Consider the following 13231-nt stretch of genomic DNA (forward strand, 5'->3'; position numbering starts at 1 on the left):
TATCACTTTTATAGAAACTGTACACATACAATGTTGAATCAGTGGGAAAAAAATATGTACGAAGAGATTTTTCCCGTTTAAGTGTGATATCAGACTTCCTTTTGAATATTAAGAAATGCCATTATATTTTATCTTCAATTTCCAGGACTCTGAGTCTGATACTTAAGTGTAGAGAGACCAGAAGGCTCTGTTGGGCCATGTGCTTTCCTAATGATTGGCTGCTCATCAATTCACAGTAACTGGACTTGGTGCAGGTTGATTCATTTACTCATTTACTGAGTATCATGCTTAATTTCTTTAATTGGAAATGGAGGGAATTATATTCATGATTGAATTTACGCTATGAAGATTAATAACTTAAGGACAGATCTTGCCAAAACTCCTGAAAACTTCTGTGGGAGTTGAGTATTAAGAAGTAGATTATTCTTTATCCTTCGATTTGGTACATAATTGCCTTATGCCCTGAGAATGCAAATTTCTCTCTTTAAATACCTTACTTCTACCAATGAACCACCAATTTCTCAAGCAAGATGAAGTAGAGTTAAGTGGAAGAGAAAGAAATGTAACCTGAAATCATTAGACCTGATATTAACAAGGAATGGCCTCAATTTCACTTACTTGGGGTAGACATTAAATGGTCTCCTCAATTGCATGTTGGATAAGATGCTTTCCACCTAGGAAAGTGTCTTAACTGTCACAGGGCCATGTAATGTCTTAAAGCTGTAACTTACACCATAGCAGACAAGATTTAAATATAAGTATTATGACTCACCTTTGTTCATGGTTAGAACCAGAAAGAACTGCGTTAAGGCAAAGGATAATACAACATTGATGGTATATTGGTAGACTAGATAATTTTAGGCCTCCAAAAGGTCCTAGTACCCTCTTGTGCCATCTGATCCATTTTTTTTCTTTTTTCTTTTTTCTTTTTTTTTTTTTTTTGAGATGGAGTCTCGCTCTGTTGCCCAGGCTGGAGTGCAGTGGCGTGATCTTGGCTCACTGCAAGCTCAGCCTCCTGGGTTCATGTCATTCTGCTGCCTCAGCCTCCCAAGTAGCTGGGACTACAGGTGCCCACCACCACGCCCAGCTAATTTTTTTTTTTTTTTTGTATTTTTAGTAGAGACAGAGTTCCACTATGTTAGCCAGGATGGTCTTGATCTCCTGACCTTGTGATCCGCCCACCTCGGCCTCCCAAAGTGCTGGGATTACAGGCATGGATACTCATTATTAAAAATTAATCAAGTAAATAATCTTTATAATTTATAGACACGTTTCTCATGAAGTTCAGTTTTTAAAGCTTTCAGTTTGTGAATTTATTATGCATATTATTGTGTGTCTGTATAATGTGTTTTTAATTAAAAAAATTTTTTTAAATTTTTAGCTTTTAAGTTCAGGGGTACAAGTGGAAGCTCAATTTTGATGGCTTTGTAATCCTTACATGAAGCATAAATTGAAATGGTGACTGTAACTCAGGGATACTCCTCTAGTACTATCAATAAATTTGAAAATAATGTTCAAGATAAAATTTTTGCACTGAATTTTTGGTTATATGGTGATTTTCACTAAAAATATTTAGTTCATTAATTCTTTAAACTTGGTTCTTAAAATCATGTTTTCTTCTAGAAACATCTTTCCAAGTAAAAATTGTTTTTCCTAGTTAAACATAAGAATGAGGTTCTACCATTTAGTGTGTGATCCTTAGAAAAACAATATTTTAGCATACTATAAGCAGTATTTTTAGAGTTTCCTTTTTATTGAGAACTAATTTTAGGTCCCAGACATCCAATAGAAGATCTCTTGTTCAGGGAAAGTGAGACATGACTTATTTTACATTCAATTTTAAAAGTAGAAATAAAAAAAGTTAACCATAAGCTCCTTGGTGTCTGCATTTGGTAATTTGCCTCCAACACCAACACCAAAGGGATTAGGTGGATTTTTCCTCTGAAGGCCACACACTGCCTTACCCTACTTCTCCCCCTTGCCTTTCCCCTTCACTATTCATCGGGATTATGCTGTGGAGGTTAGCAAATCACATGTGCTGAGTCTACTGTTTTTTTTGTTTTTTTTTTTTTTTTAAGAATACAAAACCATTTTTTTCTGGCAATGGTAGTGATTCCAGTGCACAGGATAGCTCCTTGGCCTCTGGGTAATTAAATGAGCTGGTCACGGCCAGGCTTTTGCCCAGCTGTTGTTCCTTTACTTGAAAATAGCTGCATCTTGATTTGGCATTTCCCTTCTTTCTCGATTTCTACCTATCATCTCCAGCATGTCTCACTTCTCTAGACTCCTCCTCACTATTCCGAGATTCTCCCCTTCAGAAACACTTCCCCTTTTCAGTCTTCCGTAATCGACATCCTCTTACCAGCTGATACATGGCATTTTGGTGGAGCCCTTTGTGTTCTTCAACTGGAAACAAACCGTGAGGATTTCAGCATCTCATTTCCCTGAATAGTGATTTTTTTTTCCTTTGGTAACCTTATGGCTCTTCATCAATGTCACTGAGTTCTTTGTTAATAACTAATGAAATTACATCAAAGTGGGGAGAAAAGCCTGATTTTTGCAAATAACACATATACTTACAACATGAGATATATAATACATATAGTGTCTTCTATATATAAAATATCTCCTAATGTATAACCTAATATATATAATATTTTCTAATTGGTTGCTGATATATATGGGATGGAGGGCTAACTACATATATATATAGTTACCTCTATCCATGGTTATGCATCAATGGATTCAACCCAATTGGTTGTTTGCATCTGTGGATGCAGAACTGGATATGGAGGGCTGATCAGACTATGCAATTTTATGTAAGGGACTTGAGCATTGCAGATTTTGGTATCCACAGGGGGTATCCTAGAACTAATCCCTCATGGATACTGAGGGATGACTATGTATATAATATGATATATAAAATATATGCTAAGTATATGCTATACATAATATGTATATTCTGATTTGGTAGGATAAGGAATTACCAGATGGAAAAATGTTTAGTAAAAAAAAGAGTTGTACTTTTTTCTGTAAATATGCAAGTTTATCAGAAATTCAAGCAATTTGCTTACATTTTGCACCTGTTTTTGAAGTTTTAAAATGTAACTATATTAGTGATGATTTATTAAGAGCTATTCATCATGATATTTTCCTCTATATAAGTTTGCACTGTTAGATTTTTAAAAGGAATATTTTCCCATCCCAAATCTAGCTGCTTTTAAGGAAATCTGTCCTGGTGGAATGGGTTATACGGTTTCTGGCGTTCATAGACGCAGGCCAATCCATCACCATGTAGGTAAAGGACCTGTATTTGTCAAGCCAAAGAACACTCAACCTGTTGCTAAAAGTACTCATCCTCCACCTCTCCCAGCCAAGGAAGAGCCAGTGGAGGCCCTGACCTTCTCCCGGGAACACGGGCCAGGAGTGGCGGAGCCAGAAGGTGAGAGCGGTAATGGATCATGGACTCTAGACATCTCTCTGTGTGTCTTTGCTTTGACTTCTCTGTTTATAACCCTCTAGAACAGAGTTTCTCAGCCTCAGCCCTATTGACATTTTAGAGTGGGTAATTATTTGACTAGGGGCTGCCCTGTGTATTGTAAAATGTTTAGCCACTGCTCTAGAATAATATGTACCTAGTAGATAACAATATTCCATGGTAATTTCAGAATGTCGTCCTGCTGTTTGGGGGCTACTTTATCTTGGCATTTATTCCTGGAGAGTGATCTAGATCCTTCAGGGAATAGCCCTAATTCATTTCTTGTCTAGAAGGCCATTTAACAAATATTTATTTGTGAAGTGGAATCCACAGACTTTCAAAGTTAAAGCATTAAAGTCTAACGGGCAGTCAGGGATCATGGAGGGTGAAATGAAGGAAGCTAAGAAATTGTCAGTTGAAGAGATCTGGTGACCACCTCGTGTGGTTCTTCCGTTTACCCTCTGAGGAACCTGAGACCTAGAGAGGGGACATGACTTGCCAGATGTCATATAGAGAATATGTAATGCGACCTGTGACCACGGAGCACCTTTTCCCAAGGAAAGAATTGAAGGCCTTCTACTTGAGAGGGAGTCTAGAGACAATGGACTTTGACTCTCTCTCTTTGACATTCAGGATGTGGGGTCATCCCTGTCTCTTTATATAAACCAACAGTATCTGATACTTCACATATCTTGCTTACAAAAAATGTTCACCTCAGAAGGAACACACCTTTTAGATTTGTATGGAATAGACATATTTTCTCTAATAAAGCTCCTGTTGGCTTTTCGCAGTTGATTCTTAGGTCAGAATTCAGGGGGCCACTTTTGGGTGCTGTTGAGGAGATAGAGTGCCCAGGCTAGTGTTGTGTTGGGAGCTTGCCACAGCCGCCTTCTTGGTAAGGCAGGCTTTTTTTCTGAGCTCTGAACGTTTGTGTGTTCTGGCCTATTTGAGTCTATGCTTTCACTCACTGCATTTCTCCCTCGGTAAGGCAGAACAGACAGAACCTAAGCTGGAATCGACAGTTTTAATCAGTTTGCCCCTAGACAGTTAGTGTCATGGCCAGATGATTGCAACTGTTCATTGGTTGCACAGGCAGGAGGAAATGGGCCGTAGTTCCAGATTTTGCCTCAAGACCTTCTTGGTGGTGGGTTAGGCAGAATAAAAGATTAATTGACTTTCTCCAACCCCAAGAATATTGCAACAATGATTTTAATTTGTCTGGTACCCTGATTGCTTTCAGGAGTGCTCCTACCCAACCTGTAAACTAATGTTTGTGGAGACATTGATTAACTTATGAGAAAAATCCTGGTGAATGTTGATCTAGGGCTTTAGAACTAATTAATATGAAGGACCGATTAATGAAAAGCAAGCCTTTAAAAATACAAAGGCATCACCAACACCCTCACAATAACCTTTATGATTGTGTAATGTATAATTTGTTCAGTATATTGATTCTAATCTCTTAATTGGCCCTTCCTGGCTTGTGAAATTCTTTTTTGTAATTTAGTTAGCATATCATTCTGAAAATATCCACGGGCTTCATTAAAGATTGGAATACATCAAGAATGCAGCACATGCTCTCATGTCTCTTATTGAAATCAGTGACATTCTTTTTTAACATTGACACCAGAAAGCGTTGCAAACATTATATACCGTAAGGATAAGCCTTTAACCAATTAATGAAAATGTTTGTTTTCTAACATATGGAAAGTTCCACATAATTGAGATAAGGCATAAAATGATATACCAGAAAGTTTTGCCTTCTTTAGCTTTTTTGTTTAATTTTGATTTTGAAAGAGTTTGCAAGACTTATTCACGTCTCCATGTGCTCCAGTAGCTGAGGAGTAACAGCACTGAGGGTTCTCTGTTAGTCATGTGTAAAATTCCCTAAAATGGCAGATGATCCTAATTCTGCATTTGCTGTAGTTTGATTCTTAATCCTTTTGCGGAGATACTGGACTTCTATTGCTTTTTAAAAATTGAAATATTTTTAAGACTGAATTGTCTTAAATGATACTAATACCGTTTTTCTTTTCTGGTTTTAGTGGCAACTGCACCCCCTGAAAAGGTAATTTATTCATTGTTGGCAAGTCTTTTTGTTTTCAACCCTCCAAATGATTTTCTATTAGAATATGTATGGATTTTTTAGACTTAACTTTAGTAACATCTCTATTATGCATCATTTGGTTTAAGTTAATATAGCATTTAGTTATTCAAAAAAAATTTATTGAGCCATTGTTATAGACTGGGACTATTCTCAGTGTTAGGAAAACAATAGAGAACAAATAGGACAAAACTCTCTAATGAAGCTTCAATTCTAGTGAGAAGAAAATGAGGAACTAATGAGAATCAAGGGCATAAATAGAATTCATTGTCACCTGATGGCCTGGACCATCTGTGAAAGAAAAGCTGTGACATGCTTAGATAAGCATGTATTCTTAGAGCATATAAATAGTGAGGTACTTCTTAATTCTACTAAAATTTAACATACATATTTGAATTGAGTTGAATAAGAACAGAACTTACACTTAAAAGTTACAATCAAATACTAGAATGTTGCTTTTTGAAAAGTCAGTCTGTTGGCTTTTGGGCATAGAATGGGGCTATGAATTGTGAGACATTTTAGTAGCAAATGTAAACATTTACTGGATCTAAGTCCTATTTATGTAATATTGTTCCTTCTCTGAATCTGGCTTTCTTTATTTAATGAAAACATTCATTTTCATTAAATGAATGAACTTTATGTCGAGAACTACTATGATATATTGCTAGACTAAATTATCATTGCATTTTGAAATGGGATCTCAATGTACATAACAGGATTTAATTTTCTTTTTATCTCCTTCTCCATAATAACTACATGAAAATTAGGTAATTATTAAATATGTATATATTTATGTATCATTCTTTAAGCTGACAAGAATGCATTGTTAGAATTTAGATGAGGCAATGCATACATAAATTATTTTAAATAGTATTCTAAATCTTTATCTTATAATTATGGGATAGAATAACATAAATGTCATAATGTAAGTGCTGAAATAATCAAGAAAAAGAGACTGACGATTTTGGAGTGATAGCACTTGTCCAGAAAGAGGTTATAGTATTTTGAGCCCAAAAAAAGTGTAACAGATATGCATACTTTATGTGTACTTTTGAAACTCTTAGCATCTCTAAAGATCAGTCACAGAGAGTAGTTTGCAATTTTGTTGATTTTGAATTTAGTTCTGGTTGATATATGGAAGTAATTATTTAGCTTGTAGGTGGGCCAGCCAGCAGCCTGGCAGTCTCATCATAACTCAGTTCTTCTGTCTTTATGATTGAATTTTATAACTTTCATTAAAAATCTAAAAGAGATCCTAAAAAATTGTCTTGTATACTTTTACTGCATTTTATTTGGGGAGGAGAGAGTACAAAAAATGCAATCATAGCCTTTGTTGTCTTGGTACTTACAAAAGTCTCATGATGTTATGTGATGGATGAAGAAAAGAGAGGATGCCCAGGATGTGCAAAGGTGTGGTGGAGGGGACAGTCAGGCTCATGAAAGACTTGGTCAGAAACAGAATTAGGGACTGCTTTGGAAAGCTAGAGTACCAAACTGCCATTGTAAATCAGTGGGGAAATACCCTGAGTCTCGACTGGACCCTATTTGTTAAACGTAGAAGTGGTGTAGATTAGGAAGTCTGCTGCCTCACAGTGATGGGGAAAATTCTGTCTGTAAACTGCAGGAGTGGATTAACACCTGATCCTGGTCTGTTCCTTGTTGGCATTGGCCATGGCTGCAGGGAATGGGGTGTAATAGAGACTGGTTGAGGTCATCTCTAGTAAGTAATAGAAAGCTAGTCTATATTCTTAAGAAGACAGAGGAAATGTGGAGAAAACTGTTAAGTGCTCAATATTTGTAGGAGATGAATTTTGGTAGGACTACTCAAGTTAAGAAGAAAGAGGAAACCAGTTAGATTATTACAGTAAACTGAAAATGAGAGTGAGTCCAGCCTAGGGAGGTGGGGTCTATGGATATGAAAAAGGGTGAACAACTATAAGAAAAAAGTATCAGTGGATGGGGCTTTCAATGAAGAATGAAAGAGAGAGGACTAAAAAGTGACTTTAAGTCTGGATGGGACAGATTAATGATGACTGTGGCATTGGCAGAAATGAAGTTGGAATGAGAGCCTGGACGGTTTTGGAAGGGTGGGCTGGAGGTATCTGTGGGATACCTAAATGGACTTACTCTGTAAGCATTTATGCTTGCAAAGTTGGATTTGTGATGAGATATTCAGGCAGACTATCTTAGAAAAAACAGAAAAGAGGTGATACTTGAAGCCAGGAGAAGAGGATAAGAGGTTAACAGAGGCCAGAGGAGTAAGCTTTCTGGAGGAGGACAGAACCAAGTAACTCGATGAATACTTGAATGTAGTGATGATATGAGCTCTCTGGTCCCATCTGGTGTGAGTGAAGTCTCAGATCCTTAACTAGGCTAATTGTTCAGTTGGCATGAGCCCTGCACAGTTATAACTGGAAGCTGAGCCGTGGATGATGGACTGCTTCTTTGCTTGAGGTCCAGGGGACAAGCTTGGGCACCAAAATGCATGATAAAGCCTCAAATCCTTCTCCAAGCCAGCAGATTTCTGTTGCTCTGCCTGGCTACCACTGTTCAGAAAGCTGGAGTTGTAAAGTTATCAGATGTGAGGTTAAAGGAGGCCGTAGTGACTGACTGATTGAAAATATTTTAACTTACCATGTGTTCTTTGTTATGGCACATCTGCTATATTCATTATTTAATCTGCAAACTGTGGCTGGTCATCTCAGTGGCCACATGTGAATGAGGCAAAGGTTTAGTCCTCTTTGGGGGTTAGTTTTGCCCTATTGCAGACCAAATATGGACCCCTGGGCCAAGACATTTACTTACAAGGTCAGACTTTGGGCCTCAGGGAAATGGCTGAGGATATGTGCATGGATCAGCACCACTGGGAAAAGTTTAGGGCTTCCCATAGTAGCATCACATCAATGGTTCTTTTTTTTTTTTTTTTTTTTTGTAATTCCACACAATTATACATGTAAGGTCCTATGATACTTCTTTGCCTTTCTAAGAATATAATTAATTAAATAAAAATAGATGTGGGAAACTAAAAATAATTTCCACTTTCAACTCTTTTTTTTTCTTACTCTCTTTTAAAATACAACCATCCAGGAAATACCTTCATTGGATCAAGAGAAAACCAAACTTGAGCCTGGTCAACCCCAGCTGTCTCCAGGCATTTCAACTATTCATCTGCATCCACAGTTTCCAGGTAGCCTGTGTTGATCTGTGCTGTTTGTCAGAGTATTCTGAATAAAAATGTAAGACGGGAAATTTTTGTCTTTGATTTTGTTTAGTAAATTACTAGGCTTCATAACTGAAGTTCAGTGTTAAGTATAGTAATATACTTATATAATGTTAGCATAATTACAGCATTGTAAGTATTGCAGTGGTAAAGATAAGAGTTTTTTTACTGTTTTCTGTGATCCGGAGTGGTATATACTATCCAAACATTATCGAAGGTTATCATTTGATGAACGATCATTTTTCTTGGCTTCTGCATCACTCTCAGATATTCCTGCTAAATGTTGAACCCAGAGCTATAGATTAATACCATGAGCCTTAGGACATAGAACAGTTCTTCATATCTGAGAAATGCTGTGATATATTGCTAGACTAAATTATCCTTGCGTTTTGAAATGGGATCTCAATGCACATTAACAGGCTTTAATTTTCTTTTTATCCTCTACTTTCTCATATAGTAGTGATTGAAAAAACATCACCTCCTGTGCCTGTTGAAGTAGCTCCTGAAGCTTCTACGTCTAGTGCCAGCCAAGTGATTGCGCCTACTCAAGTGACAGGTTGGTGCAGTGTTTTTACGTTATACATCACGTGGAGGAGACGTGGGGCTGAGCTTCATTTTAAATGTAGTATCAGTTGTATAAGCTTGCTCATGGCAGGGTTAGCCATAAGAGCAAATATTTGGAAATCATCTAAATACAGGTAAAAAGGAGGAGTATGTGTAAATAAATTATAGTACATATGAAATGGAATATCACATAGTATTAAAATAATGTTTGAAAAGAGTAGTTAATTAATATCATGAGGAAATATGGCATAATCTTTGTTAATAAATACAGAATACAGGCTGGGTGCAGTGGCTCATGCCTGTAATCCCAGCACTTTGGGAGGCTGAGGCAGGTGGACCACGAGCGGATCATGAGGTCAAGAGGTCAAGATCATCCTGGCCAACACGATGAAACCCCGTCTCTACTAAAAATACAAAACGTTAGCCAGACTTGGCGATGCACACCTGTAGTCTCAGCTACTTGGAAGGCTGAGGCAGGGGAATTGCTTGAACCCAGGAGGCAGAGATTGCAGTGAGCCAAGATCGCACCACTGCATTCCAGCCTGGTGACAGAGCGAGACTCTGTCTAAAAAAAAAGGCCAGGCACGGTGGTTCACGCCTGTAATCCCAGCACTTTGGGAAGTCAGTGTGGGCAGATCACTGGGTCAGGAGATTGAGAACATCCTAGCTAACACGGTGAAACCCCATCTCTACTAAAAATACAAAAAATTAGCTAGGCATGGTGGCAGATGCCTGTAGTCCCAGCTACTCGGAGGCTGAGGCAGGAGAATGGTGTGAACCCAGGAGGCGGAGCTTGCAGTGAGCCGAGATTGCGCCACTGCACTCCACCCTGGGCAACAGAGCAAGACTCCGTCTCAAAAAAAAAAAAAGGAAAAAAAAGAAAAAATACAATGTAATGATTACAATTTTACTTTTAAAATTTCTACAAACACAGAAAAAAGAAAAGAAAATGCATCAGTGTTCAATTCTCACCAGTTAATACAGGATCACGGATAATTATGTTCTTTAATGTATTTTTATTTTCAAAGTTCTGTATAATAAACATTATTGTAATCATGAGTGAAATAGTGTAAAAATGTTTTATATTTTGAAACAAATGAAAAATTCTAAATGTCCATATCCTTAATGTGTATCGAGCGCTGATAAATCAATAGGAAAAATACTAACAATAGAGAAATGGAAAAATAATACAATCAGATAATTTGTAGGAAAAAACAATACCAAGAAGCATATAACAGAAAATTTCAACTTTCCTGGTAATCAAAGAAAGGCAAGCTAACCTAGGGTAATACCTTATTCCTATCAAATTAGTATGTAAAACCTAATCAAACTATTTTTATCAGGGTGAGATTGAGACTCTCTCACATTACTGAAGGGAGTATGTGTTGGGGTTTTCCAGAGACACGGAACCAACAGGATATATCCAGATATATAGAAAGGGCTTTATTGTGAGGGATTGGCTCACACCATTCTGAAGGCTGAGAAATTCCAGGCCAAGGAAACCTGGTGTTGTGGTTCCAGTGCAAACCCAAAGGCCTGAGAAGCAGGGGAGTTGGTAGCATGAGTCTGAAGGCCTGGATACTGGGCACGCCAGTGTCTGAGGGCAGGAGAAGATGGATGTCCAAGCTGGAGCAGAGCAAATTGCCTTCCTCAGCCTTTTGGTTGTGTTTGGGCCCACCCCCAACAGATAGGATACCCACCCATGCTGCTGAGGGTGATCTTTACACAGTCTAACAATTCAAAGGCCATTTTCTTCCAGAAACACCCTCACAGACACACCCAGAAATATGTAATCAGCTATCTGGATATCCCTTAGCCCATTCCAGTTGACTCATGACATTAACCATCACAGAGTATAAAGCACAAACTGGCGATATGTATAAAAAACTTTAGAACTATTCAGAACTTTTGACCTAGTAATTCTATTTTAAGACATCTTGTCTAAGGAAATAATGTTCCCAGAGGCTGTGGGTAGTAGTTTATATGAGTGGTTACCTATCACAGACAATGTACAATACAGAATAAATAGAAATCACTGAACATCCAACTACAGGGAAATAGATAATTATGTTACATCTATACATTGGAACATTATGTTGCCACCAAATATAGTATTTTTGAAGAATTTTTATTGAAAGATAGCAGGAAGTAGTCATACAATATTGCTAAATTTAAGATGAAGTATAAAAAAATGAATGACATAGAGTATTATACCAGTTTTTTTTTAAAGACATATATACACTGAGAAAATGCTGGGAGAAAATACATTAGATATTAGCAGTGGTTATTTTTTGTAGTGGGATCTGAGAGATTTAAATGTTTTATTTTAGTGTTTTTATTTTCCGTATTTTATAAACTCAACAGTTATTTTTAGAGTCAGAAAAAAATGTCACTAAGGGTCACATCATCAACTGTAACTGAATTCATGATACCACTGCAGGATGAAGTTTGGCAGTGTGTTATAGGAGCTAAATGGAAGAGTTTGGAGCCTCCTTTAGAATATTCCCTCCTCATAAACATATTATGGTTCCTTTCTAATAGAAATGTTCTCATATGTTAAGCTTTTGGCCACTTAGTGAGTCAGTAGGCCAGGAGCCTCGCTCTTCAGGGTGCAGCTGCAGTCACCTAGCCGCAGCTTGAGATCCAGACATCCCTGTGCTCTCAGAGGCCAGGAAGCCCCCCTTCCCCCACTAGCTCAGAAATGCCTGCTCTCACTCCTTGGCCTCTCCCTACTGCCAGCACCTGCTCCAGGGTGGAGCAAAGTTGTGGCCAAGCCCAAGTGCTGTTGCAACCCAGCTGGGTATGCATGTGCTTGGGGCAGCGCTGACACACCAGCCCCCTGCCACCTCGGCCCCCTCTGGACATTGGACACCAGTGAGCATGGAAGGGAGGCTGAGGGGAAGCTGAGGGTAGCTCAGTGTGGGCTTGCAGGTGCCCCTCAGCATGAACAGCCTAGGTGTGTGGACAACATGTTGATGGAGGGAGGCAGACAGGTTCCTGAGTGGAAAGGGGTGATTCCCCAGTGAAACCCCACCTTCAAGCCAGGAATGGCCTGAAGCCTGCAGGTCAGGCTGCCAGTTCCAGGTGTAGTCTATGGTCCAGGGTGAAGACTTCATTGATAACAGTTTGGCCAATCGGATGGTGTTTTTCTATGAGCATACACTTGCTTCATTCTGAGCCCATAAAAACCCTGGACTCAGCCAGACTCACACAGATGTCAGGACTACCAGCTGTGAGAAGGAGCTACCCACTTTGGGTCTCCTCACCTTTTCGGGATGACCTGCCTACAGAGAGGAGCTACCCACTATGGGTCTCCTGAGAGCTGTCATGTCACTCAATGAAGCTCCTCTCCACCTTGCTCACCCTCCAGTTGTCTGTGTACCTCATTCTTCCTGGATGTGGGACAAGAACTCAGAACCCACTGAATGGTGGTAGTGAAAGAGCTATGACACAAATAGGGCTGAAACATTCCCCCCTGATCACCATGTTGAGGGTGCTGAGAAAGGAAGAAGAGCTGCGTCCCTCTGGGGAGCCCAAACCTAGGGGCTCCCCAAGCCAGGGCTGTAACAGCCTCTTTGGTGCTGTGTGGTTTCTGGTGTCTCCGAGCTTTCAGGTAGCACTGTGTCCACCATCTTCAGACACTGGTGCCTGCAGCAGAAGTTACTACCAGTATGTCTGGTCCAGCCACAGCCTCACATGAATCCTACACCTGTGCTGGCACCTGGAGCTGCCCAGCCTGCCACAGCAGCTGGCATGCCTGGCTGTGTGTAGTGGCTGGACCACATGTTAGCTCACTCACACACCCCTCACCGCTCCACACCTGGCTTGCCCTTGGCAAGTGTGGGATCTGGGCTGGCAGCACAGG

At 39.2% G+C, this 13231-nt stretch overlaps 1 protein-coding gene across 18 annotated transcripts in view; it reads left to right on the forward strand.

Moving 5' to 3' along the window:
• Window positions 1-13231, forward strand: part of LOC105464817 (latent transforming growth factor beta binding protein 1) — a 445139-nt gene that overhangs the window by 299783 nt on the left and 132125 nt on the right. For 5 of the 18 annotated variants that reach the window (XM_024787691.2, XM_024787692.2, XM_011712892.3 and 2 more), the window contains 4 exons: window positions 3215-3442; window positions 5524-5546; window positions 8670-8772; window positions 9260-9358. In XM_024787691.2, coding sequence (XP_024643459.2) covers window positions 3215-3442; window positions 5524-5546; window positions 8670-8772; window positions 9260-9358 — 453 coding nt within the window. The remainder of the gene's footprint in view (window positions 1-3214; window positions 3443-5523; window positions 5547-8669; window positions 8773-9259; window positions 9359-13231) is intronic. The other 13 variants (XM_011712888.3, XM_071076484.1, XM_011712895.3 and 10 more) reach the window with 6 other exon arrangements.

This window comes from Macaca nemestrina, chromosome 13 (genome assembly GCF_043159975.1).
Source record: "Macaca nemestrina isolate mMacNem1 chromosome 13, mMacNem.hap1, whole genome shotgun sequence".
NCBI lineage: Eukaryota > Metazoa > Chordata > Mammalia > Primates > Cercopithecidae > Macaca > Macaca nemestrina.